The following is a 27,688-nucleotide window of genomic DNA, read 5'->3' as shown; positions in this document are numbered from 1 at the left end:
AGGCCTGGGCATGCTTTGTTCCTGGTTTTGTAACAATGACCCAGAGGGACAGGTCACTTCAACTCTGCTAAGAGTTGCAAATTAAGGTGCTACTGGACTATGTTGTTTTTGCAGCAACAGTTTAATTGATTGGAAACCATTCTTTCCCTTTTCTTTTGCTAAAAAGGCTCCCAGAGCAGCTTCCAAATGATCAGTAAAGATTCTTGTGGTATTTTTCAAAAGACTAACAAATGTGCAGCACAGTCCTAACCATGTCTACTCAGCAGTAAGTCAAATAAAACTGGGCAAGGACCACAACCTCATTATGTCCTCAGGTGCCCCATGTCCCTTTGTTTTTCCCACGACAGGTTTGTGCACCTGGAGAAGTGACTTCTAGGGCTGTGCCTCTCCTTTGTGCTACTGTATCCTTTGCCACAGTTAGTCAAGACGCACTGCTACTTTATTCAGGCCTTCAGCCGAGCGGGGATCCTCTTGCCTGAAGACAGTCCTGTTCAAGGAAGTTTTTAACGTGTGACATTTTGATGTATTTTTAATCCTTGTTAGAAGCTGCCCAGCGTGGCTGGGGAAACCCAGCCAGATGGGCGGGGTACAAATTAATAATAATAATAATAATAATAATAATAATAATAATAATAATAATAATTGCCTTGTTCTGTGCTGTCCCCGCCCCCCGAATAGCGGTTGCTTTTGCTTTTTGATTTCAGTTTATGACTTTAACTATGTTTTGTACTCATTTTAATTGTGATAGGTGCTATTTTGTGTGTAGGTGATATCCTGGGACCATTTGGTGAAATGGCAAACAAAGAAAAAGAGCTCAAATGGAAATGAATTCACTCGTTTTTGCGGCAAAAAGCCCCACGGAGTCTTTTGGCACCTTTCGGGGCGAGAACGCAATCCCTCTTTAGCAGTGCGGACTAAGGAGCGTTGCGTGGGGAATCCCCGGGAGCCTTGACGCGACGTCAGGTGATGGGCGGCGCCTCGCGACCCTTCAAGTGCGCTCGGCGCGGGGCGGGCTGGCAGGGCGTCTCTGGCCGGCGAAGGGGTCGCGCTGGGCTCAAGTTTGTCCCCGTTGTCGCTCAGACGTTTCATTAGGGCGATCTTCTCTGCCCGCCCGGGATGTGCTCCTGTCCCTGGGAAAGCGAGCTCCGCCATCGCCACAGATCTGCCATGGCAGCCAAGCGGCTTCTTGCGCTTTGGGTGATTTTGTGCGTTCTGGTGAGTCGCGAACTTCCCCGACTCCCTGGAGCTCCTCTTTGGGTTCCGGCGCGAGAAGAGCTTCAGCTCTTTGCCAAAGAGACCTCAAATGCGCCCTGTGGCTCTCCGGACGCTGCTTGCGATTGCAGAACAGAAGTGGCCCCCGATGAGTGGGGGGGCGTGTGCGCGGAAAGGCGGGCTGCGCGTGGGGCCCCACTTTCGTCTCGGACGTGCCCGGGCCGAGTCGGGAAGAGGGGCTGGGAAAGATTCGCAGAAGAAACCTGGCCTTGGAGGGAAAGGTGTCCGGGGTGGGGGGGGGTTAGATATGAACCCCCCCCCACTTGTCTAGGGGGGGCAGCCCCATCCCCTCTCGCAGTTTGGGGGGCGCGTAATCGAGCAGTTCAGATAGTCGCGCGCTTCGGAAGCCTTCCCGCAAGTCCCTTTTTGCGTCCAGAACATGCCCGGGCAAGTCCTGTCTGCTCGCCTCTCCATTTGGGGAGCAGACGAGGGAAATCGGGGAATTTGCAGCGGGACTGGCCACCGGGGGGGGGCGTCTTTCTAGAAACAGGAGTCGGAGCGGGTTGCAGATTTGGACCCTTGGTGTGCGGGTGAATAAAGTTTAGTGTTCACACTGGAGACTTAAATCGGTGCTTAATTTGGCATAGATACACAGGGTGAGTCTTTAAAAAGGGGCCCCGTGGAACATGTGTTCTCTGGGCCTCTTTTAAAGGCCTGTACCTTGTCCCGCTTCTGAATTTTTGTCCCGAGTTGATAGCATTCGCAGGTAATCAAGAAAAGTGCCTTTGCGCTTCTTTGCCTTCTGCCGGTATTCCGTGGGTTTACTCGAGAGGCAAGTCTCGGTGCCTTAAAGCTGGGGGCGGGGGGATTTACCGTCGAGGATTTTGCTGCTTGGTGCTGCGTTGCTTAGCAGAGCTCAGCGCTTAGGTGAAAGTCCCTATTGAGAACTCGGTGGGACTTGCTCTCGAGTAGACCTGGTTAGGTCGCGCAAGAAACGTTGAGACAAAGATGGCCAAGCGCGGCAAGTAGGATGTGTTGACTGCCTTGAAAATTCTCTAGTTAGGTCTTTGAATGAACAACCCCTTGGAAGCCAGACCCGGTTTTTAAATAACGGATGTAAAAGGGGGAGGGAGAAGGCTGGATTCTGGAAATACTGGAAACCCCCGGAGGAAGGACTCCGGATGGGTTAAGGCCTCCCATCTTGGCCAAGCTGCTCTTCCCCTCCTGTTGGGGGAGTCAGCCCCCTTGCGCAGCCCAGCCGGTGCATACCTATTTCTGATGCAATACTTGGCAATATTCATGCACTTCTAGCCAGACTTAGTGTTGCAGCATCCAGGCTCTTGCCTGTCCTAAGGACTTGCTGGGGCTTTCTCCTAGGTAAAGCGGGCATAGGCAGCATCCAGGTTTACAGTGATGTGACTTCGTGTGACCGCTCCTTTTCCCACAGTTTTGGTTGCCACATAATAGTTTATTTTATCATTTGCTGTGCTGGCCTGGTGTGAAGCTGGCAGAAAGTTAATTCATCAACTTGCCAGCCCTATTTAAATAACAGTGAACGAAACACTAGATTTATGGTGCATAAGTTTAGCAGCAGCAAATGCCAGTGGGGTTTAATCCTGGATTTTCCTGCTGACTTTTGGCAAAATTAAATTATCAAATGATTTCCTTAATTTTGGTTCTGAGGTGCATAAAAGGAAATTATTTACAGGCACTTATGAGCTGATGGGCCTACTTTGGTGTAAGCTTTTTCAGGATGGTAGTTTTGAGTTAAGACAGTTGGTCTCATGTTTCCTCATTATGGAAATACTGTAGAATACATTTTATAAACTTCTATATTTCTTGCTCTATTTCTGCTAAAACAGTTCTTTGAGGGAGAAGATGAAGGTTTTGTGAGAGTGGTTGGAATTAAAGATGTAGAGGCTGCATTCTAGTAATACATTTTAAAATGTGGTTTCCTTTCAAGACACTATTTGAAAACTTCATAGAAGGTGAATCATTGTGTTTTGGATCACATACAACATGTTTTTCCCCCATTAGGGCCTTTTAAAAGGTTAGTGTGTTTACTGCTTTGCTGTTCTATTTATTTTTAAATCTAATATCATAATCTTGCGATATTGGCATCATTTTTTAATAGTTGTAAGCTATGTGGTGCATAAATTCTAGAATTAAAAATAAAACAGACTGGTGAATAGAAGCAGTTAACTTTTCTAGTGGAAAAGTTCCAAAATGTATAGTTGGGTAGTAGCTTCATTAGTTCTAACCAAAATGTCATACAATTGTGCAAACTTTGGAGAGCTCAATAAGTCTTCATCAGGCAAGAGATTGGTGCGGTTTATGTGGATGTACAAATATTAGGCTGGTTGTTACTGCGAGGACATCAACTTGCAGACTTGCTTCCAAGATGAAAATTGCACTGGGAATACTTTTCTCACAGGGATTACAGGTATTGAGTTAAACACCTAGGATTTTGGAATTAAACAAGGATCGTTACCTATTTCTGAAAATTAGCCTAAAGGATAAGCTGACCTCATGACTGCAACATCCTTTCTAATTTCTGTATGTTTTTGTGGTTTCCTGCACCCCTTTCTGCCTGCTTGGTGTAGCAACTTAATGCCTGATTAAGCGTTCTGGAAAACTCAAAGGTTGCCATAGTTCTGTGACATTTTGGTTGCTCCTAATAGATATTCTCCTGCCAACCTAGCAGTTTGAAAGCACATCAAAGTGCAAGTAGATAAATAGGTACCGCTCTGGCGGGAAGGGAGACGGCGTTTCCGTGCGCTGCTCTGGTTTGCCAGAAGCGGCTTAGTCATGCTGGCCACATGACCCAGAAGCTGTATGCCGGCTCCCTCGGCCAATAAAGCGAGATGAGCACCGCAACCCCAGAGTCGGTCACGACTGGACCTAATGGTCAGAGGTCCCTTTACCTTTAATAGACATTATCCAACTGAGTATTTTGGAGTTTTTCCTATGGACCAACAGTTACCTTTTGATGCTTATGGCTTAATGGAAACACAGGCCTTCCTATTCTGCCTCATCTGTTGGAGGCAGTGTACCTCTGGATAAGTTCTCAGAATCACAAGTGAAGAGAAAGTTGTTGTGTTTTGGTCTTGTATGTTGACTTTCCACATGCAGCAGGTTGGCCACTTTGAGGGACAGCTTCTGGCCTAGATGAGCCTTTGGCCAGATGCAGCAAGGCTTTTCTTACAGGCGGTGTTCTTATCTACATTACTGTTGTAGGAAGAAGCTTTTATGTATGGTTAGTAGACCAGATTCTGTGGCTATTGTGGCTGTACCTAATCAGCAGGAATCGGAGGGTTAAGCTGAAATGGTTCTAGGCAGTACGGTTTGCTGCTGGTTAAGTTGTTCCCCTTTCAGTTAAAAACAGCGTTGCTGATGAAGTGATAATATGGTGGCTGGCATCCCAACACCAGTGAAAACCACAGTCCCCACCTTGGGAATCATTGTGCTAAGTTTGGTGAAGATATTCTGAGTGACTGCCAAACCTATAGCAAACAGATGGTTAGGCAGACAAAGCACTTTTCAAAACAGATACTAGATCAAATCAAGGCAAGGTTATGACCTTCCTTTCTGAAGCATCCTCAGAAAGTTTCCTCAAATTTTTAGCATTTATTTTTTTTAAAGTATTTTACTTAGTGCAGTTTAAGGGAACATTGTCCAGCCAGTATTCTCCCCAATATTGCTTATTAATAAGCAATATTCTAGCTGGTAGATCCAAAGCCACTGGGATAACTGGTTGGCATTTAGCACTTCTGTTTTGCATGTTCTTAAAACAGTAATAAACACCACTGAACATAGCTGGTGTCCCATTGCGGGTGTTTGAAGACATGTATACATGACATTAGCCACAATCTATATTTGTTGTGTAGTTTCTTAACAAATACTGCTGTTTGATGCATTCCCCCTCAAATTGGTATCCATTCAATTTGAAAACTTAGCCACATTCAGTTAGGCTGAGGCATGGACATGAGACATGGTTGTTGCATATGCACAGATAACAATGGGGGGTGTTGCAAGTGTGGGGAAACCAGATGGGTAATGTGCATCAGGTGAACACATCCTTGCCCCCTCTGGTGTGTAAAGCAATGTACAAATGCAACTTGAACCTCACTGCATTTTAAGCCATTAAAGTGTGTACACAGACTTACTCATAGCAAGTTTGTTTAGGTTTTCAGCATTAGTCCATTTGACAGAGCTTTATTTTCTGCTATTTGTGCTTGTTTTCTACTTTTAGATAAGCTTCTTGGATATCTTATCTGCTGTCTGAACAAGGAGGCTGACAGGGGTGTGTGGAGTTCAATTCTGAGCAATCAGCAGCAGCTTATCAGTGTTTGAAAGAAGCAGTTCTGAAAAGTGTAGACAAGGAGAGGATGATGTAATGCTTTACCCTCAGAAAGTAGTTGGAGGGGGGGGTGATAGGGTTACAGCACCAGTGGAGAGAACACTTCTCTATAGCTCCTGTATTATTCTTATTTGTCTAAAATGTGGCCAGTGGGGGAGGGGTGTGGAATGATCTTGCATAATTTCTTCTACCATGAGAAGTTTGTTTTGCCCACTTGCTATGCTTTTTCAAAAAACAAAAAACTATATGAGGATGATACGTAGATGGTACTTAACACCTAACAAATTATCAAAAATGTGTAAGAAGGTTCCTAATACAGTTTTACCACAGGTTACATACGCTTCAGGTTACAGACTCCGCTAACTCAGAAATAGTACCTTGGGTTAAGAACTTTGCTTCAGGATAAGAACAGAAATCATGTGGCGACGGCGAGAGGCCCCATTAGCTAAAGTGGTGCTTCAGGTTAAGAACAGTTTCAGGTTAAGAACAGACCTCCAGAACAAATTAAGTTCGTAACCTGAGGTACCACTGTAATTGCTGAAAGTGTAAACAGGTAGGTGGATCTTTTTTCACATGTGGTGGACTTGCAAGAAAGTGAGGGTGTTTGGGGAAATGTTTAATATGAGTATATAAAAAAAATCCAGAAGTGTGTGTTAGCCATTATAGAGTCAGAACAGGCTGAGCTCTTGGGGCTGCTTGGAGCATGGCTGCCTTCTGCAGGCTGCTGGGGCCCCAGAGCACCAGAGCCCAGCTGCAGAGCTAAGCCACCTGGTGCCCCTGGGGGTGGACTTTAGCTGGGCTTGGGGCAGCCAGCAAGCAATGAAAGCGCTTTTGGTCGCTGTTTGAGGTGCCCTTGAGAGAGGGCTCATCGAGCTGGGTGCTTTGGGCTGCGCTGCTTATCTTTGAAGTAAGGAGCCTGGAGGGGGGGCCATGCTGGGCAGGGTGGTGGAGGTTGAGAGGAGGAAATATGTTGGATTCAATCTCCCAACTTTTGAGGCTGGTTGGTACTCTGGGGCAGGCAGATCAGCTTCTAAGCCAGGTGCTTCTGTGTGGTGGTGGGGGGCACCCCAAAGGCCCGGCACCAATGGTAGGGTGCAAAATCACGAAGGGGGGTAGAATGGAATTTTGGTGCAGAAAAGTGTGGGGTGGGTGGTTGTCTGTGTGTGTGTTTTTCAGTACAGAAGACTTGACTTTTTTGCAATACAGAGAAGATTGGGATTCACCAATCAGTAGGGGAGAGAAAGGAACTGATGTCTGCATTGTTAATGAAAAGCCAAACTCTTCCCATTTATGTGTAAAAGGTCCCAGTTTAAATTTCTGGTATCTCCAGGTAGGGGTGGAAGGACTTCCTCCTGAAATCCCAGATCTCCACTGCCGTGTAGATAGTCCTGTGCTAGATAGTCTGATGCATTTAAGCAGCTCTGAGAGGAGGGGTGAGCAGAGACCAGAGCAGCAGCAGTGAAGACCTTTGCTTTCTAGTTGGGGGACATTTGTACATCTGGCACTGAGAACAGCTGGAAGATCTATGAACTCCTGTTAAAATGAGTCTGGTTAGCTAAGTCTGGATGTAAGATTCATTCCTTGGAGGGAGTAGAACTCTGAAACATTCCAGGCATGGCAACAATTTTTCAAAGTGTCCCCATCACCCCTCCTAAACCACAGGCCAATTGGGGTGTTAACAGGTGTGGACACCATGGCGGCATTGATCATAAACTTTGCCAGTTCAGCAGAAAGTCTTAGGACAGAGGCAGTCTAAGGTAACTCCTGTCCCCTCTTGTCTTTGCTATCAGCTTGAAGCCAAGGCAACAAGCCTTGGTGCAACACAGAACCCAGAAGACGCCGTATCTGTCGCCTTGAAACAGAATGATGAGTTCTATGAACACAAAGGGCGTATTTGTAAGAAATGCCCTGCAGGTACTGTATCCTCAAATTGATCTGACTCAGTCTGCCCTGCATGCCTGCCTACTTGGCTCCATTTGGGTTTTCACCCCCTGATCTTTGTGACTCTGAAAAACATTAGCCAGAGTAACTGATGAATAGCTGCGTAAGAAGGAGTTTTCATATAGTATATACAAGCAAAAATACTGATTGTTTTAACTAGCTTTTAGAAATGCATAAAGCTTAGGAGCACCTGATGTTGCTGAAGCTGAGCAGGTGAGGTCCTCTTATACCTGCTAGGAGGTCCATGTAACAGCAGTTTAGAACTTAAAAATAACCCAGCTTCATAATCCAGAAGGAAAACCATGTCTAGGAGTCCTGGAATCCACATTTAGCTATAAGTGAGGGCTGGAAAAAATAGGTCTACTTGAGAGAAAAATGTCGCCGCTGAATTCAACCTACTGTAGTTAAGGAAGTGACTCAGAGGTTTTTGATCCTCCTTCTGGTTCAAAAATTAAAATACATTCTGTGACCAAAAAATAATCTTCAATCTCATTCTGCTCTTGCTTCTGAGTGAGGCTAGTCTGGTACGTCATGTCAGATATTCCTCCTTCACTAGTGTCTACTTCCAGTATAACAGAATTTTTAAAAGACCACAAATACCACAAACAACTTGCCACTATTTTTCCTGCATGATCCATTTCTGATTTTCAGGGAAATGGCCTCAGGTGATGCGCCACCTAGCAAGCCAAAGCCAGTTAAGGTCTGGTCAGGGTCAGGGTGGGAACCCAGTGTACCTGCTTCTTATGTACTTTGCCTTTGGTTCCATCAGGAAGGAAAGGTGAGGAGTAAATGTTTCTGTGACAGAAGGTTCAGACAAAGCAGAGTTTGTTGGTGCAGCGCAGGCAGAATCCCACCTGAGGGATGTAGCTCTGTGCTGAGCCGGAGCTTCACTCAGGCGGGTGGAGACACCACATTTTTGGTTGCTGGCATTAAACTGGATAGCAGTATAAACTCTGTGTGACATCTGCCCTGAGGAACTATTTAGAGCCAGAGAAGGCAGTCTCTGAGCTGGGGGTTAGATTGAAAGACAGTGGCTATGGCTTTCGAAGGTATACAGACACAGGAGAACTGGGAAGCTGAATTTTGGGAGAGGAGAAGTGAAGGAATTCTCCACTTAAATCCCAGTTCAAGAGGAAGGAGAGAGATCTAGTGAGAGGAGAATAATCCGAAACCAGTTAGAAAGGGAGTAGGTGCTGCTCCCCTGCTCTGATAGACTAACAGAGGAGCCTCAGGGGTGAGATTTCTAAAGGCTGGGAAACTGAAAGACAAAGGACAAAGTACCAGCCTCTTTCAGGACCCTCACCTTATTGGAAACCTCCGCTCTCTAACACTTGGGGCAAGTTGAAGTAACTGAAGAAAATTAAAGCTGTAAATGTACCATCTGATTGAGAAGCCTGTGACATCTACACACAGAGAAAGATTATTGGAAGACTTCCAGCTCTGAAATATTTCTGTTTCCTATTCTCATTGTGAAATAAATCCTTTTTCTGTTTAACTTCCCAAAGTTTCTAAGTGACAGTTTACTTTTTTCGAAAAAGCCAGAAAAAGGGGGGTGGGGTGGGCACACTACAGTGGTGGTTGCAGTGGGATCTGAAACTAAAACTCATAACTAAGTACAGTAGTCCCACAAGTAAAATACAAGGATACAATAAAGTATTTTATATTTTTGTGAAGGAATAAAGGAAAATTACTGGCAGAAAATGGCATTCCCTTATAAAACTCAAGAGTCATGAACAGAGCAAAATCAGAAGGAGTGACTTCTGAGGGAAGTTCTAGTCAGTAGTTAGAATTTATGAAAATAAGACTTGAGATGGCCAAGATAGAAGTAGAAAAGGGAAAAGACAGACTTCAAGCAGAACAGCAGATTCAGTTAGCCAAAATACAGTCAGAGAAAAAGAAATATATAAAAATATAAAAGAAATACAACTAAGAGCAGATTTACCAAGTCCACAGAGAAGTGAGGAAATTGCCTCAGTGAAACAAAAGAAATTTCCATGTTATGAAAAAGGGGGTGATGTGGAGACTTTATTTAGTTTTGAGAGAACTTGTAATGATTTAAAGGTTCCAGATGAAGCCAGAATAACATATTTGCACCCAGAGATTTGTGGAATTCTCCTTGAGGTTTGCTCAGAAATGAGGGATGAAGACACCTCAGATTATTTGCTCTTTGAGAAAAGGGCGAGAGCCCATGTTGGGCTTACTGCTGAATAGTGCAGAAAAACTTCTAAAGAGATTAAAAGGAAACCTGGTGAAACTTTTGCCCAATTGGCTTGCTGTCTAGATAAGAGCCTTGAATAGATGAAGGAGGTCAAGTAAAGAAATTTGAAGAACTGAAACAATTGATAGGCTTGGAGCAGGTTGGTTACCATTCTCCCTCATACTGTAGTTGGTTTTTGAGGGATAAAAAGCTGCGGAGAAAGCTGCCAGTTTACTTGATGAGATAGAAGGGGATATTGGAGGGTCGCCATTCCCACCCGCCTTCAAGAAAAGAAATGTTTGGGGCCCCTCGGTGAAGTGATGTGCTGCCTTAAAATATTATTGCAGGCATGCTCACAAATTATGTGTACTACATTAGTAGTAGTAGTTAGTAATATTTACCAGTAGTTGCTTGTTACCAAGGTCTTCAAGCAACTTACATTTGAAGCTATAAATACAATATACAGTTGTATAAAAGTTTCCTGCATTGCAGGGCTGGACTAGATGATCCCTGGGATTCCTTCCAACCCTACAATTCTAAGATTCAGTTCCATGGTTCTGTGAACATTCTCACCACACAAACACCTATGCACACAATCAAAAACACACATACCCCAGTGTGCATTTGTTGTGTGCATAGAGACTGAATAGTCAGTGAGCAGTTCCTGGCCTGTGAGACGGTTTCTATGCTCTTTTTCTAATACATTTCTTTCTTTTCTTTTGCAGGTCATTCTGTCTTCCAACATTGCAAGAGTTCAGGAACTGAAGGGGTTTGCCACCCCTGTGAAAATAATACATTTTCCAAATACTTGAATGATTTTGAAAAATGCCTCCACTGCACAGAGTGCAGACCTCTAGGTACTGAGTTGGGGCAGCTTGGGGGCTCTTTTGGCCTAGAGACAGAGCACAGCCTTGCATTGCGTTCACAGCTGAGCCAATGGTTATGAGCTGCGCATGAGAGCGAAAGGATTTTCTCTGCAGTTACTACGTAGGTACTGCAGAACCAAGTTCATTGAAACTTGCAGGCAGTTTACATTAGACAGTGGTAATGTGTACAGTGGTGCCTCGCAAGACGAAAAGAATCCGTTCCGTGAGTCTCTTCGTCTTGCGAAGCAAGCCCATTGACGGCTTAGCGCTATTAGCGGTTTAGCGGCTTAGCGGATAAGCGGCATAGCGGCTTAGAAAAAGGGGGGGGGGAGGAAAAAAACCCCGCAGGAACTCGCAAGACATTTTTGTCTTGCGAAGCAAGCCCATAGGAAATTCGTTTTGCGAAGCACCTCCAAAACGGAAAACTCTTTCGTCTAGCGGGTTTTCCGTCTTGCGAGGCGTTCGTCTTGCGGGGCACCACTGTACTTCATAATTTATGTTTTAGAATTTTTTTTATTGAGTTTTACATTGCAAATCTAAATTCAAACAATAAACAACACCACCATAATTTAGGATTCCCTGTATCTTTTGATTCACCTTCACCCCTTTCATGGTTACCATTTTCAATCTTTTTCTACTGCTTCACTTGTTTTCTGTTTTTCTTACATAATCCAATTTTACCTCAGTTTTTAGTACATTACAATCCTGCCAAAGTTTTTAATTGTTTACAGTGTTCTCTTAAGTACAATGTAAATTTCCCCCATTCTTTCTTAAAGTTCTTCTCTTCCTGGTTTCTGATCTTCCCGGTAGTATGTGCGCTGCTGTCGTTGCATACATAAATAATAGTCTCTGCTCCTTTGGTATCTCTGCACCTAAAATTCCTAGTAAAAAAGCCGCTGGTTTTTTCACAGATGTTGTTTTAAACATTTTTTTCAACTCATTATATATAATTTTCCAGAATGCTTTTATCTTGCACGTCCACCACATGTGGTAGAACGTGCCTTCCTTCTCCTTACGTTTCCAACATACCTTTGAAGCAGTTCTATACATCTTAGCTAGTTTTATAGGTGTTAAATACCACAGATACATCATTTTCATATAATTCTCCTTCAACACACAGAATACTGTAAATTTTAAGTCATCCCTCCATAACTTTTCACAAGATGAAAATTTGATATTGTGTGCAATATCTTGTGCCCATTGTATCATTACTGATTTAACTTCTTCCTCCTTAATATGCCACTCTAGCAGCAACTTAGACATTTTAGAAAGTAACTTCATATTATTTTCCAATAAATCGTTTTCAAACCTTGAAATTTCCTTACTATATCCATTTTTCTTATCCATATTAAACACATTATTTAACTGGTGATATTGCAACCAGTCTGTTACTAAATGTCTTATGTCCTCAAAACTTTTCAATTTCAATTGTTGTTCTACTTCCATAGGTTGCCCATTCACTTTTTGCATTAGTCTTTTTCAGGGATATCACTTCCAATGGAGAAAGCCACCATGGTGTCTTCTGCTCTAACAGGTTTTTATATTTTCCCCATACATCATAAATTGATTTTCTTACCAGGTGATTCAGAAACCCTTTATGCACTTTGGTCTTCTCATACCATAAATATACATGCCAACCAAATTTATTATCATGACCCTCAAGGTCTAAGATAATCAGTATTTTTTGAGGTTATCCACTCCCGCAGCCAGCAGAGACAGGACACTTCATAATATAATTTCAAGTCCGGCAGGGAAAAAACGCTTCTTTCTTTAGCACCTGTTAATAATTTATAGTTAATCCTTGGATTCTTCCCCTGCTAGATAAATCTGGAAACATCTCTTGCTATTGTTTGTAGTGTCCCGCTCCTCTGACTATGGGTATTGTTTGAAATAAGAATAGCATTCTTGGCAATACATTTCCATTACTGAAATTCTTCCCCATAGTGATAAATTCATCCTTCCCCAAACATCCATATTTTTCTTTATTTCTTTCCAGGTTGTCACACAATACAAAGCCATTGGCAAATGCTTTTAGCTTGTATGCTTTGCACCCAACTGTTATACCTTTTGTTTGTTCATCAGATTCTTTAATACTAAAATAAATTAATGATGACAGGAATCTTGTCCCTTTTGTAATTTTACATTTTTCTGATACTACATTATTCACTGTCAACATTGCCTTCTGGTCTGTATAAATTGCATCAATTCCCTTTAGAAATAAATTTCCAAAATTCATTATCTCCATAGTTCTTTTCATAAAGGTCCATGACAACGCTGTCAAAGGCCTTCTCTGCATCCACAAACATCAAGGCTGCTTGCTTTTCATTCCTCACCTCCAGATATTCTATTATATCAGTTACATTTCTTATATTATTCTTCATCTGTCGGCCAGGAAGAAAGCGAGATTGATCTTGATGAATTAACTCTTTAACACCAGTTTCAAACAATTTGCCATTATATTGGCAAATAATTTATAATCATTATTAAGCAGAGAAATCGGCATATAATTTTTAACTGAGAGCAGGTCTGTGTCTTGTTTTGGAAGTAATGTTATATACACCTCTTTCCATGAATCTGGTATTTTTCCTGTATTTAATATTTCATTCATTACATCCTTCAGCGGTTGTATCAAAAAGTCTTGTTAATTTTTTAGAATACTTTGCTGATAAACCATCTTGCCTTTAATTTATTACAATTCCAGAGCAGATTTCTGAGATCCACCAGATACTTCCCACATGTTTTCAAGGTTCTTCACAGTAATAATGCCTGCTGGAAGCTTGCTTTTCTTTTTCTTTTATTAAAGCTGAGTGTGTTTTTGTTGTTACTGAAAAATCTCACTTCATGCATAGCTCCACTTGCATCAAAGCAACTACTATGATGCTGTAATCAATCTGGCACATTTCACCAATTCTCCGAGGATTCCTTGTTCTGGAGAAAAGGTGATCCACTTACTTGAGTTCCCTTGTCTTTCCAGATGAGGTGGTGCTACAGCCATGCACCACAACCAGTGATACCCAGTGTGCTTGTAAGAGCGGCACCTTCTGCTCCCCTAGCCTTCCATGTGAAACATGCCATACATGCACAACCAGGTAAAGGCATTAAGATAAGCAAATGGAACCCAGTTACTCCTGGCACAACCTGATTATCAGCTTGTGGCAGCACAAGGGCTGACTTTTTTACTGGTGGTACCAGTATTGTAGAATGACCTCCCTGCTGAAATATGGAAGACCCTATCAGTATTGGCATCCTGGCTCTTGGCTCTTGGCAGCATGCCTGTTCAGGCAAGAATTTGCTCGAACTTTTTTTTAATTGTTACATTTTTAACTGGCTAGTTTTATTGTATTTTTAAATTGTGAATGTTTTAATACATTGAGAGGATTGTTTACTTATGGATTTTAATTGTATGGATTTTATACTTGTAAACTGCATGGGACCCATTTTGTCATATAAATTATTTCATAGAAATGCCTCCTAACCCTAAAACAAAGCTTAGGCTGCCATCCTGTACTCACTTCCCTGGGAGTAAGCTCCTTTAAACACAGATAGGCTTACTTGAGGGGCAGACATCTATACAACAGTACTATAAGTTGAGATTTTATTTGTGAGCATGATGGTACCTAAGACTGTCTCTTCAGGATGCAGGCTAGAAGTTACCTGCTTGAATCCTTTCTTTACTCCCACGTTGGGGGGCCGGGTAGGGAGGGGTCCCTTTTATACTGAAACCTAGCCTTTCAAGATGAAGGCATGACTATAATTATATAATACTATATAATACTATCACAGGGCATTATGGATGATTCCAAACATATAGACTACCTCATCCACATTTTGAAATAATGCAGTCCTGGGAGAGCTAAACAATGACTGAAGGCAGATTATTATTTATTATGTATTTACTACATTTTTTTAGGGACACGGGTGGTGCTGTGGGTTAAACCACAGAGCTTAGGACTTGCTGATCAGAAGGTCAGCGGTTCGAATCCCCGTGACGAGGTGAGCTCCCGTTGCTCGGTCCCTGCTCCTGCCCACCTAGCAGTTCAAAAGCACATCAGAGTGCAAGTAGATAGATAGGTACCGCTCAGGCAGGAAGGTAAACGGCATTTCTGTGTGCTGCTCTGGTTCGCCAGAAGTGGCTTAGTCATGCTGGCCACATGACCCGGAAGCTGTACGCAGGCTCCCTCGGCCAGTAAAGCGAGATGAGCGCCGCAACCCCAGAGTCTGTCACGACTGGACCTAATGGTCAGGGGTCCCTTTACCTTTACCTTACATTTATTTATATCCTATCCTCCTTCCCTAAATTGTCCAGGGTGACATAGATTAGGTACACCTTCCTAAATATGCATCCCCTACAGGGCTAAAATTGAGCTGCCCATCACCAGGCAGCAGGGTGCAAAAAAGTAGAACTATCATAACAGCAAATGACAACCTTATTGCAAGATTCAAAAGTCCAGTGACTGTTTCAGTTTGATTCTTGGTTGCTGCATGAAAACATCCCTAATTTGTCCACCCACATGATTATTTTGAAACTGTTTCCATCTCAAAGGGAAGCACCTGAAATTCCAGCTTCCTTTAAGTCAAGAAAATGTTTAGTTCCATCTACATTGGTTTTCCTCTTTTGCCTGGCAGGTGTCCTGATGGAGAAACGATGGCTCAGCCTTGTACCCCTGAAAGTGACATGCAGTGTGTGAAGACCCCAGGTCCTGCTGACGCAACCTCTCAAACTCCTGCAGCAGGTAAGACTAGTAGATTCTGTATGTGTGTGCAGAGTTAATGCAGTAGGCAGTATTCTGTTTAGCCAAGGATTTTCAAACAGAACAAGCGGAACTTGCAACCAAACTTTAGTGTAGAATATTGTTCAGGTTTCTAGGCAGCCCTTTCCCATTCCATATCTTTCCCACTAGCTTTCTGCCTATTTCCTCCCACTGAGTGTATATAGTCCTTGTTTCAGCTATTTTGGGTTTCCCACATAAAATCCAAATTATCACTTTGTATATGTAACGGAACTTGCTGTTTTTCTTCTCTTGAGGTTCCAGTGGACATATACTTTTGATTTTGGGTATTCTGGCTTGTGTCGCTCTGGTTGTTGCTGTTGCTGTTGGAATCTGCAAGTGCCGTACTAAAGGTAAGAAATCTTTCTGGCCTCCTTTATGGGTGAGGTTGCAAATGGGCATGGAAAGCATAGAAAGACCAGGGCATTGTATATTGTGCTGCTAAATAGGGATTTTGTGGCCATCCATCCAGATTGTCAACATGGTCCACATCTGCTTAACTTCAGTATCCTACAGAATCCTTTTTCTGTGTCCTAAGATGAGGGCTTCCGAGTCTCCTCTAAACTGAAAAGAACTAGAATTCTTCACCTAGTCAATCTGAATTAAATCCATATCTGCCTAATTCTACAGGTTTTGCCCCCCACCCCATCAATTTGCTTTTCTAGACATGCAATGGAGAGAAGGGACAATAAAGCCTGCCCTGCCAACAACTGAAAATCATACCCAGCCATTGCTTGGGTGCATGAGATTTCTGCACACATAGCTGGGGGGGGGGGGATTCTGTTGCATCAAAGTTGAGATTATCCACATGCTGATAATACTATTTCTGTTGGAGTTATGAATAGCTCAGAATCCACTAATGTGGATCAAAGGAACAAAAGTTGCCATGGAAACAACAAATTGATCTTGCATTTATGGAATTCACCTTTTTTATCTTGAGGGTCAATAACAGTTGTTGATGCCAGTATTATGTTACTGTCTCCCTGTTCTCTTCCAGGCCCAATTTAAGTTGCTCGTATGATTTACACACCTTATTTTCTGCTCCCCCACCCACCCATTTGTGTCCCACCACAATCCCCTGGACCTCCTTCCACCTTTATCTTATTGATATCACTGCGGCATCAGGTTTGGTGATCATGGCACAAAGAAGGTTTTTTGGTGGCTAACTGCAAGATCTTCGACTTGGAACCTAGTCACCTTTCTCAGTGTTGCTGGCAGACAATACTCATCCTATGCCCATGTATTTGGGAAGTATTTGGATATTCCTGACTTGCTCAGGTGAAACAGAGGGCAAGAGATCAAGTCTTTTCTCCACACCCTGATGACAGTGGTGATGGATAGACTACAATAACCATTTGCCCCAGTTAACATGGCCATTGGTGAGGAAGAATGGGAGCTGTAACCCAACAAACACTTGAAAGGCATGAGTTTGGGTAGGATTTATTTGCAGTAATAATCCTCCTGCCAAGGGAGAAATGTGAAGTTGTGCTTATTGTGTTGGTCATTGACAGAAGTGCAAAGCCTGCCCTTGACTTCATGCATCTTGCCATCAGCAGTTCCAGGGCAGCCAGGAAGTGGCCAGTGGCTGGCATCTCACCACTGCCTCACTGATTAACATGCTTCCCCCATTGTGTGTGGTGTAGGGAATCAGGAGGTCTGGCCACTGTAGTCCTGGGTTTTCCCTTTTGAAAGGTAAGGCCTGAAACTGATGGGAAAACTTCTGGTCTTGGCTAGTCATTTTAATGGATGAACGTCGGGGCAAGCCAAGGTCGGGTCAGGACCCTACAGATGGAAGCTTGCTAAAATATTAAGCAGTACATAAATGCTTCCAAATAAATAGTAATGGCATCCTATTTTCTCTTACAGACAGCAGAAAAGGATCTGTAACAAGTGTGTGGGACTCCAAGGTGAGGCCTGCTTCCTTCTTTAGAGAGGGTAAAATCATTAGGGATAAGTGGATTTTTATTTAATTTTTTGGTTGCAAGATTATGACATCTTTAAAAAGTTACATGGGAAGCTGTTTTTATGCCAAGTTTAGACCTCTGTTCTGCCTAGCTCAGTATTGTGTACACTGACTGGCAGCCGCTCTCTAGGGTATTGGGGTGGGATCTTCCTGGAGATATCTGGGTGTTGAACTTGGGACCTTTGGCATACAAACCAAGTCCCCTACCATAGAGCTATGCCCCTTCCCCTATTTCACAATATTAGTTATAACATTGTGACTTCACTATTGCATTACTGCACAAAAATATCAGGATTCCTTTCTCAGTTGGAAGGCCTTATTGTTTTTATTTTTTACTATTACTTCATTTTCAAAGAGGCAGAACAGGGAACCTAAGTCCCACTTCTAGCTCACAAAATTCCAGAAAGATTTCCTCCCACAGAATATAGTGGGTTGCATAATTTTGATTTTAACCCATTAAATCTATTCAGTATAGCAGAATGTCAAAATCTGGGTGTGAATCCCTCCTCTCCAAATTGGGTATCCAGACTAAATGGTCATGTGTAAATTTAGTGACTTTTCTTTGTGTATTGTAGAAATAGCACTTGGTTTTCTATCAAGTTGGAGTGCCTCATTCCTCAAAATATAACTTGCTTTTTTAGAAGGGGGCATTCCTATTCACAGCAGTCCTTCTTATAAAATTATAAAATTATTTATTTGTTTATTGAAAATATATACCGGTACTGCCCTATACCTGCAGGTCTCAGGGCAGTTCATATTTTGGATCCATAGTAAAGACATGTAGTGGAACAATCAAGGGTGATAAATCTGTGGCCCTTCAGTTGTGACTGAACTCCCAATTCCCGTCAGCCCTGGCCCGTTGGCCCATGGGGATAGATTAGACTGAAAGCCTATGCAAACATAATAATAAATTTCATTTAACTTGGTGGGATAGGATTCTGATAGATATGACTTGTAAAGGTGGTAGGTTAGGTATCTTTTTTAAAAAAGGCAAAATCTACCCATGCACAGGCAAGTAACATTTTGGTGGGCTAAAATTGCATTGCGTTTTATTCCAAGATTTTCCGAGGACTGCGGCGAAAATGTACTCGTAGACCACAGGAAGTAGAGGTCTTGTGGGATGTACAGGTTAATCAGAGGATCCAATCGTCTTCACTTGAACGTGTCAGTTCCAATGCAAGAGGGTCTGAAACCACACCTCTGCAAACAACTGGCTCTTCAGAGGAGGTAAACAGGATGAAAAAGCACAAGGTATTGCCTGTTAGCCAAGTCACATAAATAACTCAAAGTTCAGAGAGAAGACAAATCTGGTAACACTTTATTGAGGAAAGATGAACAAAAATGGTATAATTTGAGGAGAAAGGAACAGAGGTACTTCTTATTTCAGACCTTGTACAGAGCAGAGACATTCAACCCAACTTACACTCTCAGAACTAAACAAATTCCTTCCAGTAGCACCTTAAAGACCAACTAAGTCAGTTCTTGGTATGAGCTTTCGTGTGCATGCACACTTCTTCAGATACACTGAAACAGAAGTTTCCAGACCCTTCTATATAGTGAGAAGGTGGGGAGGGGTATTACTCAGAAGGGTGGTGGGAATGGGTGATTGGCAGATAGCTGTGATGAGCCTGTTGACGACTCTTAACGACTGCAATAGGTCTTACAGGAAAAAGCAAGGGGTGAAAAGGTGAAAAATGGCTTTGTCATGTATAATGAGATAAGAATCCAAGGTCTTTGTTCAGACCAGGTTTTTCCATGGTTTTGAGTTTGGTGATAAGTTGTAATTCAGCAGCTTCTCTTTCCAGTCTATTTCTGAAATTCCTTTGTAGTAAAACAGCTACTTTGAGATCTTGTATAGAATGTCCTGGGAGATTGAAATGTTCTCCTACTGGTTTCTCTGTCTTGTGATTCCTGATGTCCGATTTATGTCCGTTTATTCTTTGGCGTAAGGTCTGGCCTGTTTGTCCAATATAGAGAGCTGAAGGACACTGTTGGCATTTTATGGCATACACAATGTTAGACGATGAGCAATTAAATAGTCCCGAGATGGTATGTGTGATGTTGTTGGGGCCAGTAATGGTGTTGTCCGGGTGTATGTGGCAGCAAAGTTGGCATCTGGGTTTATTGCAGGCTCTGGTGCCAGTGTCCGTGTTAGGTCTGGTTGTAGTATTAAGAACTGACTTAGTTGGTCTTTAAGGTGCTACTGGAAGGAATTTGTTTTGTTTTGACTATGGCAGACCAACACGGCTACCTATCTGTCTCAGAACTAATCAGCCAATCAGTGCATGTGCTACCTCAGCAAGCATCTTGCCACGCTACTTGGTTGCTAAGCAAAAAACCCCCAGCTTGCTTACTTACTGATAACAGAATTAACCCTGAAGTTGTACCCAGAATGATCTCTGCTGTTGCACTTCTAACATTACCTGTCTTGGGATGCCTCTAAAGCTCCTTGGAACAAAGGAGGCTGGTGCAGAGTGCTAATTCAGACTGCAAAGAGGCTGGTGGATATCTCTTGCCTATCAGCCAGCAGCTGAACAGAATATTCTCTAACTTTACCTAGAGCTGGAATATCCTTTCAGTACTCTTCCATCATTCATTTTAGTAATACATGTGGTTTGTTTCTGTTCTGACCCATTGCAGGTTCAGGTCTCTACAGAGCAGAGAAGGAATCTGGTTCCTGCAAATGGGAAGGATCAAATGACTGGTAAATGTCTTTACATTCTTAGCCTGCACAGTCATTTAAAATATATTGCTAAATCAGGGGTCTCCAAGCTTTTTTGGACCAATAGGCACATTCAGACCCACTGAAGTTAATCGACCTAACTCAATCAGGTTCATTAATTTCATTGAGCCTACTCTGAGTAAAACATGGTTGAATACCACCCTAAATATAACTTCCTTAGTTCAGATAGCATTTTCAGTGCAGGAAGAAAGAAATATGAGTGCTTGAATAACTGGGAATAGTGGGAACCAGTGCTACTGATTTACGTTATGCCAAGTTCCCTCCTTGCACTCGGCTCTCACCTGTGGCTCCTAGAAGCTGTCAGCATGTGGCAGCTGCCGCACCCTGGGAACGACCTCGACTGGCTGGCTAAACCAGGTGAGGGTAGCTGCTGGGTCTCCAACCTTCTGTGAGTTAGGAACGTCCCCTGCATGTGAAGACAGGCTCCAGCGGATTGAGCGGACGAGACCAATAGTGGGCCCAACAGTCAAGAAGGCGGTTTCTGCTGTAGAGGGAAGTGAAGGGCAGATGGGGCTTGTCAACCTGGGAAGGTAGTCCATTTAGGAGAAGGAAAATTCTGATCCTAAACCTCTGCTGCCTTGTGGGAGATCTTGGGGAGAAGAGAAGGCTAAGCATTAAACCCTACAAAATCCAGAGTGAAGTCCCTAAAGCAGTTGGATGGCGCCTTGTATGTCTCCTTCCAGCCAAGCTGCTGCCAAATGTCTTGCTCTGCTTTCCTTTGGACCACATTAGCAAGGCCCAGAAGGTCTTGTTTTCTGGGCAGCCCAGGACTTCCATACAAATGGCCCAGGCTTGTGCCCCTAGAAGGTCACTTTGGTGCTGTTAACAGTGGTTTGACTTCACCCCTGGAGGAGCAGTCCATTGTCTCTCAAGGTAGATGGATGCCAACAATAGCTGTCTCAAACCATTGATCTGTCTAACAGCCTGCATGGTATCTTCCACATGTCGGTGGACTACAACTCCCTTCATCTCTGTCCATTGGCAATACTAGCTGGGGCTGATGAGAACTGGAGTTCAACAACATCTAGAGGGCACCATGTTGGCAACCCCTAAACTACAGCGGCCAGCAGCATCTCTCCAGAGATCCAGGCACTTCCATCCCAGCCCTACCTGAGGATGCCAGGGAGTAAACCTGGGAACATCTGCATGCAAAACATCTGCTTCACCAGGCAGCTGCAGCCCTTTCCATAGACAGAGAATAACTGGCACAAGATCCCAGGGACAGAGAACAACATCTAAATGGTTCTTTGTCAGTTTGGCATAGAATTGATTCTGCCGTGTCAGGCTATAAATAGAAATTAAGCATCCAGGAATGTTAGGAGTTTAAACAAAGACCTAAAGTAGCTGAATTGAGACCAAACAGTTCCCCTATTTTTGAAAATAAGACAAGGGATTGGGGATTGGGTTACAAGTTTGTACCCCCAAAACACACACACACAGCAGAATCACTAGAACACCATAAATGCTTGGCAGAACTAACATTTTCAGCAGGTGGCAAGATATCAGGACTTTGGCTGCTTACATGATTTTAATGGGAACATTGTTCCAGGCTAGTGGTACCACTATGCTGGGGCAAGAAAAGTGTGCAGGACATTCTATGCAGTGAATTTTCTTTTGCAACCAATCTTTTGGACCTTAATTTGGAGGGTATTTAAGTGGCCTTCTCTTCTGCTCATCATGTGGGCTCAGTTGGATCTGTGTGTGCATGCACGCGCGTGCACACACACAGTAAAGTTGTTTGTAGTTTACTCCTTTTATCATTGATTCTAATGTCCCCCCATAAGGTGCATTGAGTCGCTTTTGACTAATAAGTGATGGTGATGATGCTAGCTTCCAATTCATCTTCTGAAATTCACAAGTCATTACATGCACATTTCCAATTTACCTTCACAGAACTAATAAGGGTTAAGCAACTTGTGTTTTTATTTCATTGTTACCTTAAAGGAGAAGCCCACAGGGAAACTAAACTTTGAGCTTGGTGCCATAGCATTCTTTCTTTTGTCTAATTCCTGCAGACGCAAAGCTCCTAATTTTTCTCCTTTCCTTCCAGCTTTGCGCCTGTCTTTTGACATCTTTATTAAAGAGGTTCCCTTGAGGGACTGGAAGAGATTCATGAGGGCCCTCGGGTTGCTGGATAACGATATGGATGCTATTGCTTTGATGCATGTCGGAGATATGAAAGAGCAGCAGTTCCAGATGCTACGGACCTGGCACGACATGAATGGGAAGGGGGCGTCTTTGGGCTCTTTGCTGGAGGCGCTCTGTAACATGGACCTCAAAGGCATTGAGGATAAAATAAGAGCTGCCCTGATTACCCAGGGCCTGTATGTCCTTGAAGAGTGACTTCGATAGTCATGCGAAGCTTCTTCCTTGCAAGCTGTTCTTGTGAAGCCTCTCTAAAAACAGTTGGCTTAGGGTTTTGAGCCTGGAGGAGAGTGTTATTCTTCTTTAAAGCTATATACAGTTTACTTGTGAAAAGACTCTGGGTGGGAGTTGATCATGGTGTGGATTTGCCAAGCGTGCCTTCCTCTTAGCACGTTTCTCCCTTGTCTCCTGAGTTCAAGTGTCTTCAAAGCCCAGGACACCTTTGGTAAAGGCTGTTCTCCAACGGGAGCACTCACAGGCCAGTGTTTCCCAGTTGTCAGTGTTTATACTACATTTTTTAGATTTGCCTTGAGACAGTCTTTAAACCTCTTTGGTTGACCCACCAGCATTACGCTTTCCATTTTTAAGTTTGGAATAGAGTAGTTGCTTTGGAAGACGATCAGGCATCCACACAACATGACCAGTCCAACAAAGCTGATGTTGATGACTCATTGCTTTGACACTCATGATCTTTGTTTCTTCCAGTACACTGATAGTGGTTTGCCTGTCTTCCCAAGGGATGTGTAAAAATTTTCGGAGACACCGTCGATGGAACCTTTCGAGGAGTCGGAGATGGCGTTTATAAGTGGTCCATGTTTCACAAGTATACAGTAAAGTTGGAAGTACAGTAGCTTTGTAAACAAGCATTTTGGTTTTCTTGCCAATGTCCTGGTCCTCAAACACTCTGCATTCAGCTGGGAGAAAGCCGCACTCGCAGAGCTCAGGCAATGCCGGATTTCGGCATCAATGTTGGCCCTTGTGGAAAGAGAACTGCCTAGGTAGAAGTCTGAAGACCAGCATGAGGCTGCCTTTGCTGCTCCCCTACTTCGTCAGCCATGCAGTGTTTCCACCTGAGGGGAAAGTGTGTGTGTGTGTTTTTAGAGAGTGACAAGGGATGAATTGCTCTTGTTGATGATCATGGGTGTTGACAAGCTCATGGATCCAGGTGCTTGCCAGCAAACCTCATTGTTATCTCACTTGGTGCACAGGCTGCAGTGTAAAACATCCTGCCAAACTGAGCCTTTTCAATGAACATTGTGGCTCCCATTTCTTTTTATTATAAAATGGGTACCCAGTATGCCTTTTGTATTTGCTGTGAATCGGGGGGGGGGGGGGTTTCTGGTGCTGCTAAAGTCTACTTTGACCAATGTCTTCAGGAGGTGTGGATGTAAAATGTTGTTTGCCATCAAATCTCATTGCTACATGTCTGAAAGACTTTACCCCCAAGAATATGAACAATTCTCCATCTTGAAACAATGCCAGCCCCGGTATAAACATTTAGCAAATCGCAGAATCCAGCTTTTCTGGGCACAGAATTCTGATTTCTGTTATGCAGATTGAGTACTTCCACAAACATTTTCCAAAGGGGTAGCTGTTGCAGCAAAAATATGTCTTGTGGTGCATTAAAAGCTAACAAATGTTATAGCTTACGGCTCTGTGGACTATAATTCATGGTTCATCTGATGAAGTAGGCTACAGTACACTGAAGCTTATGCAGAGTTATTCTGCTTCCCCCCAGAAAGTTGGTTTTGCTACTCATGGGAGAGGACAATAATCTATGGGTGATATCCATTGCTCGTCCCACTTAGAGAAGACCTATTGAAATTAATGGGTATGGCTAACTGAGATTCATTAATTTCAATGGGTTTAGGACCTAGTTGAATACAACCTTATGTCGCCTCAACACATTGCATCAATGCCTCATCTGCACTATACATTTAAAATTGTATCATACCACTTCAACCAGCCATGACTTCCCACACAGAATCCTGGGACCTATAGTTTGTTAAGGATGCTGAGAACTGTTAGGTGAGCCCTATTCTGCCCACAGCTACAGTACTCAGAGTGGTTTAACATTCATTCTCTGTTCCCAGGAATTGTATCTTTGTGAGGGGAATAGCACCCTTAGCAAACTACAGTTCCCAGGATTCTTAGGGGAAGCCATGACTCTTTAAAGTGGTATGATACTGCTTTAAATGTACAGTGAAGATGGGGCCTTATTTAGCAATCCCTGTGGCTTCTGAGACCACCACTTCTGGCTCCACATTCAAGCAGATTCAAGCATTCAAACAAGAAACGTTCTTGAAAGCCTCAGGAAATTGGATTCTGTAACCAGTACTTTAGTTCAAGACTTTCCTGGAAGTCCATAGGAATCACAATCTGCACTCAGCCTTACCAATAAGGCAAGCTAGTCTTTTTAGAAGCCATTGTTTTTTATACACTTTGGAGGTATCCAGGAACCTCTTTTGTTTGGTATCAAATGATTTTTCTGCTTCCAGTTTACTACGTAACAATGGTTTGTGTTAAATAGTGCCTTTGTGCAGACACAGTCCCTGTACAAGGTGTGAAGCATTTTTGGGTAAATTGTTAATATATTTATACTTTTGAAATGTTTGTTGTGTGTCAAACATTTGTGTGGCTGTTTTTGTTGTTGTTGTTGTTGTTGTTTACGTTAGGAGGACAGGTTCCTTTCCTGGACCTGAAGTTCCTCCTGTGGTCATTCTTGCAGTCACCTGCACTGGGTGCTGCACCTTTGCAGCTCATTGTCCAGCTGGAATCTTAGAGTAGCGCAGGGAGCCTTTTTCAGTCCATGGGCTGCATGCCTTCATGGCTAACCTGGGAGTCACTTTCTAGTGATGGGCAGGGCCCCAGAGAAAAAGTGGACACAACTTGTCTTATCTATAAAAGGAAACATTACAGCCATGCAAAAAACCCAGGGTTTCTAATGTTCTCAATCTTACCTCTATCAGGTGGACCCCACAACTTCCCGTGCGGGTGGGGGGGGGGAAGCTATTAAACTTTATCCAGATTTGCACACCACAAAACTGGCTATCTATTAACAGCTATAATGAGATAATCAAATGCTGCATTATTGATGTGGCATTATTGGTCACAGCTGCTGAGAAAATCAGGCATGTGTTTTGTTAATGATTTTGAACAAGTTATGTGTGCAGTAAATACAATGACTGTGGTTTTTATTTGTGAATGCTGCCACAGAGTTTTCGTTTGTAAATTATTGATTTGTGGCATGAATGGATGTGAGGTTTGCCAAGGCCTGTGGCTATTAACTAATAAAATGTATTATACTTCATGAGTCAACATGCCATAATCGGTCCACTCACATGTGAACAACTATTTAGAAAAGGGGCGGGACACCTTTGACCTCCAGATGGTGTTGGACTATAATTCCCAGAATCCCTGATCACTGACCATGCTGGCTAGGGCTGATGGCAGCTGGAGTCCACCAACCACATCTGGAAAGCAACAGGTTCTCCCCAGACCAGGATGTTGATTCTGTTCCTGGGGGCTCTGCCCGTCTGCTTTCTCACCCCTACCTGCTTCCAGCTATAGAAAGTTATGAATAAGGCAGAACCCTGTATGTGTTACAGCTACTCAATATGTAGTTTTCCTTCATGGTAAGTCAATGTCTGTTTTTTATAGTAGGTTGAACACTATGATACCTCATTTTTTAGTTTTCCGTTCTCTCACTTTGCCTTGCTATCTTGACACACTGGAGAGCTAGTGTGATGTATTAGTGTTGTAACCTCTGCCTAACCTGCTTTTTGCAGGTTATTGTTTTGAGAGGTGTGTGTGTGTGTGTGTGTGTGTGTGTGTGTGTGTGTGTGCGCAAAATGAACTTACTTGCTCCTGGAAGGAAGTAAGGAACTAGTTACGCATTAACTCTTAATTGGTCCAAAATGGCGCAGTAATGATCTGTGCCAGTTACTATGAAGGTATGGTGACTGGCTCCTTCTGCAGTATTATACACTTTAAACAGTCATAGCTTCCCCAAAAGAATCCTGGAAACTATAAGGGTGCTGAGAGTTGTTAGAGCTGCAATTCTCAGTTTCCTGGGAAGAGGGATTGATTGTTGCACCACTCTAGGTGCTAGATCTCTTCAGCAGTAGATTGTTCCAGGTTTCCAAGTCTCAAAGAGGGTGTCACAGACTGGAATGGTTGGGGTACAGAAATGATAGAATCTGAGAACCTTCCCTACAACAAAAGACTGAAATGTCAGCTGCTTTTTAATTTCGGGCCAGATGACAAAAGAGGCGCATGATTAACGATTGTCCCTATACATTTTGTAAACTACTTTGAGGTTTTATTACAAGCAGGCGGTATATAAATTTTGTGAAAAACAAAATAGATGATGTGCAAAAAGTGGAATGAGATTCTTCCCTTCCCGCTCCTGTATAGTAGAACTTTGACCATCAAGCAAAAATACCTTTGTACATCATGTTGATGGAATTTGCTTGCACAAGGACATGCTGCTGGCTTTGAGTATTGTTTAATGCTTTTTCCAAGTGCTGTACAGACACTTAAAGACAAGGCTATCCTTGCCCTCGGGCTTTACAGTGAGATTAGACAAATTCATGAAGGAAGGTAGCTTATCTTGTTGAATGCTCTCTTGCTGCTGAGATTTCTGTGTGCAGTGCCTCCATATTTTTGGACAAATGGCTAAGGAAAAATACTCTTAAGTACTGTAGATCCTACTGCATTTAATGCCACCTGTTCTTAGGTAAGTGGGATTAGCATAGTCCCTTGGCCTGTTTGAACTACCTGACTGCAGAAGCTGATGGGAAGGAGTGAATTGTGGCAAATATGCAGAAAGCATCTGTGCAGAAGTGTGCTGTGGTTCTTTTGCACATAGCACTGTTTTGGAGAAACATGTATTAAGGGGAAGAAGGTACATCATTGCAGAAGCATTTGAAAGTGTTTGGTATATAGCCACTTTGCTGAGTGTGGCTTAAGCATGCACAGACTGGAAACTGGCATGCTTCCAGCAGTTCAGACATGTGCACGTGCGTGACCCATCTTATCCACCCAACTTGGGTAAGGCAGAGACACAGAGACCGGTTAAGCTTTAATGAACAGGTGAGTCCTTTGACCTGGGTTTGGCTGTTCCAAATGCAACACTATGCCATACTTACCTATGGGTTAGTGGAACAAGCAGAATATGCTTGATAAATTATGTAGCCTGTTTGGCAAAAATTACTTGAAGTTTGTATTTATTTCTAGATATGGTATATTAATGTCTTTATATTCAGGTGTTCTGTTTTTAGTGATTTTATTCTTTTGATACTACAGATTGAAAAAGCCAAGTTTGATATGTGAATATATAAAATAACTTTTAGTGCTTTGCTTTGTCCTTGCCATTTCTTACTGTTGAAAGTCAAAAACAACTTGGCAGAAGCTTTTTACCTTGTTTATGAAGCTATGTAAAATGTCCAGACTGGAGCTGTACAAAGCAATTAAACAATTTTTTAAAATGG

General features: G+C 43.0%; 1 protein-coding gene across 1 annotated transcript; it reads left to right on the top strand.

The window, feature by feature from the left end:
- Nucleotides 1-1,041: 1,041 nt before the first annotated feature.
- LOC309331609 (tumor necrosis factor receptor superfamily member 10B-like) lies at nt 1,042-27,688 on the top strand. The gene is made up of 10 exons (XM_081843933.1): nt 1,042-1,215; nt 7,363-7,486; nt 10,436-10,567; nt 13,551-13,665; nt 15,203-15,309; nt 15,603-15,698; nt 17,212-17,252; nt 18,368-18,535; nt 19,949-20,012; nt 22,102-27,688. The coding sequence occupies exons 1-10, from the start codon at nt 1,117-1,119 to the stop codon at nt 22,392-22,394; spliced, it is 1,239 nt and encodes a 412-aa protein (XP_081700059.1). The 5' UTR covers nt 1,042-1,116; the 3' UTR covers nt 22,395-27,688.

The sequence above is a fragment of the Podarcis erhardii genome, assembly GCF_964252035.2.
Source record: "Podarcis erhardii genome assembly, chromosome: 16".
NCBI lineage: Eukaryota > Metazoa > Chordata > Lepidosauria > Squamata > Lacertidae > Podarcis > Podarcis erhardii.
This window is presented reverse-complemented; position numbering and strand designations above follow the sequence as displayed.

Excerpts from the sequence above, each read along its gene's own strand:
- LOC309331609 (XM_081843933.1), top strand. The coding sequence starts at position 1,117 with ATGTGCTCCTGTCCCTGGGAAAGCGAGCTCCGCCATCGCCACAGATCT. Across the intron at positions 15,310-15,602 it reads CTCTCAAACTCCTGCAGCAG|GTTCCAGTGGACATATACTT; the intron begins GTAAGACTAGTA and ends TCTTCTCTTGAG. Across the intron at positions 18,536-19,948 it reads CAACTGGCTCTTCAGAGGAG|GTTCAGGTCTCTACAGAGCA; the intron begins GTAAACAGGATG and ends GACCCATTGCAG.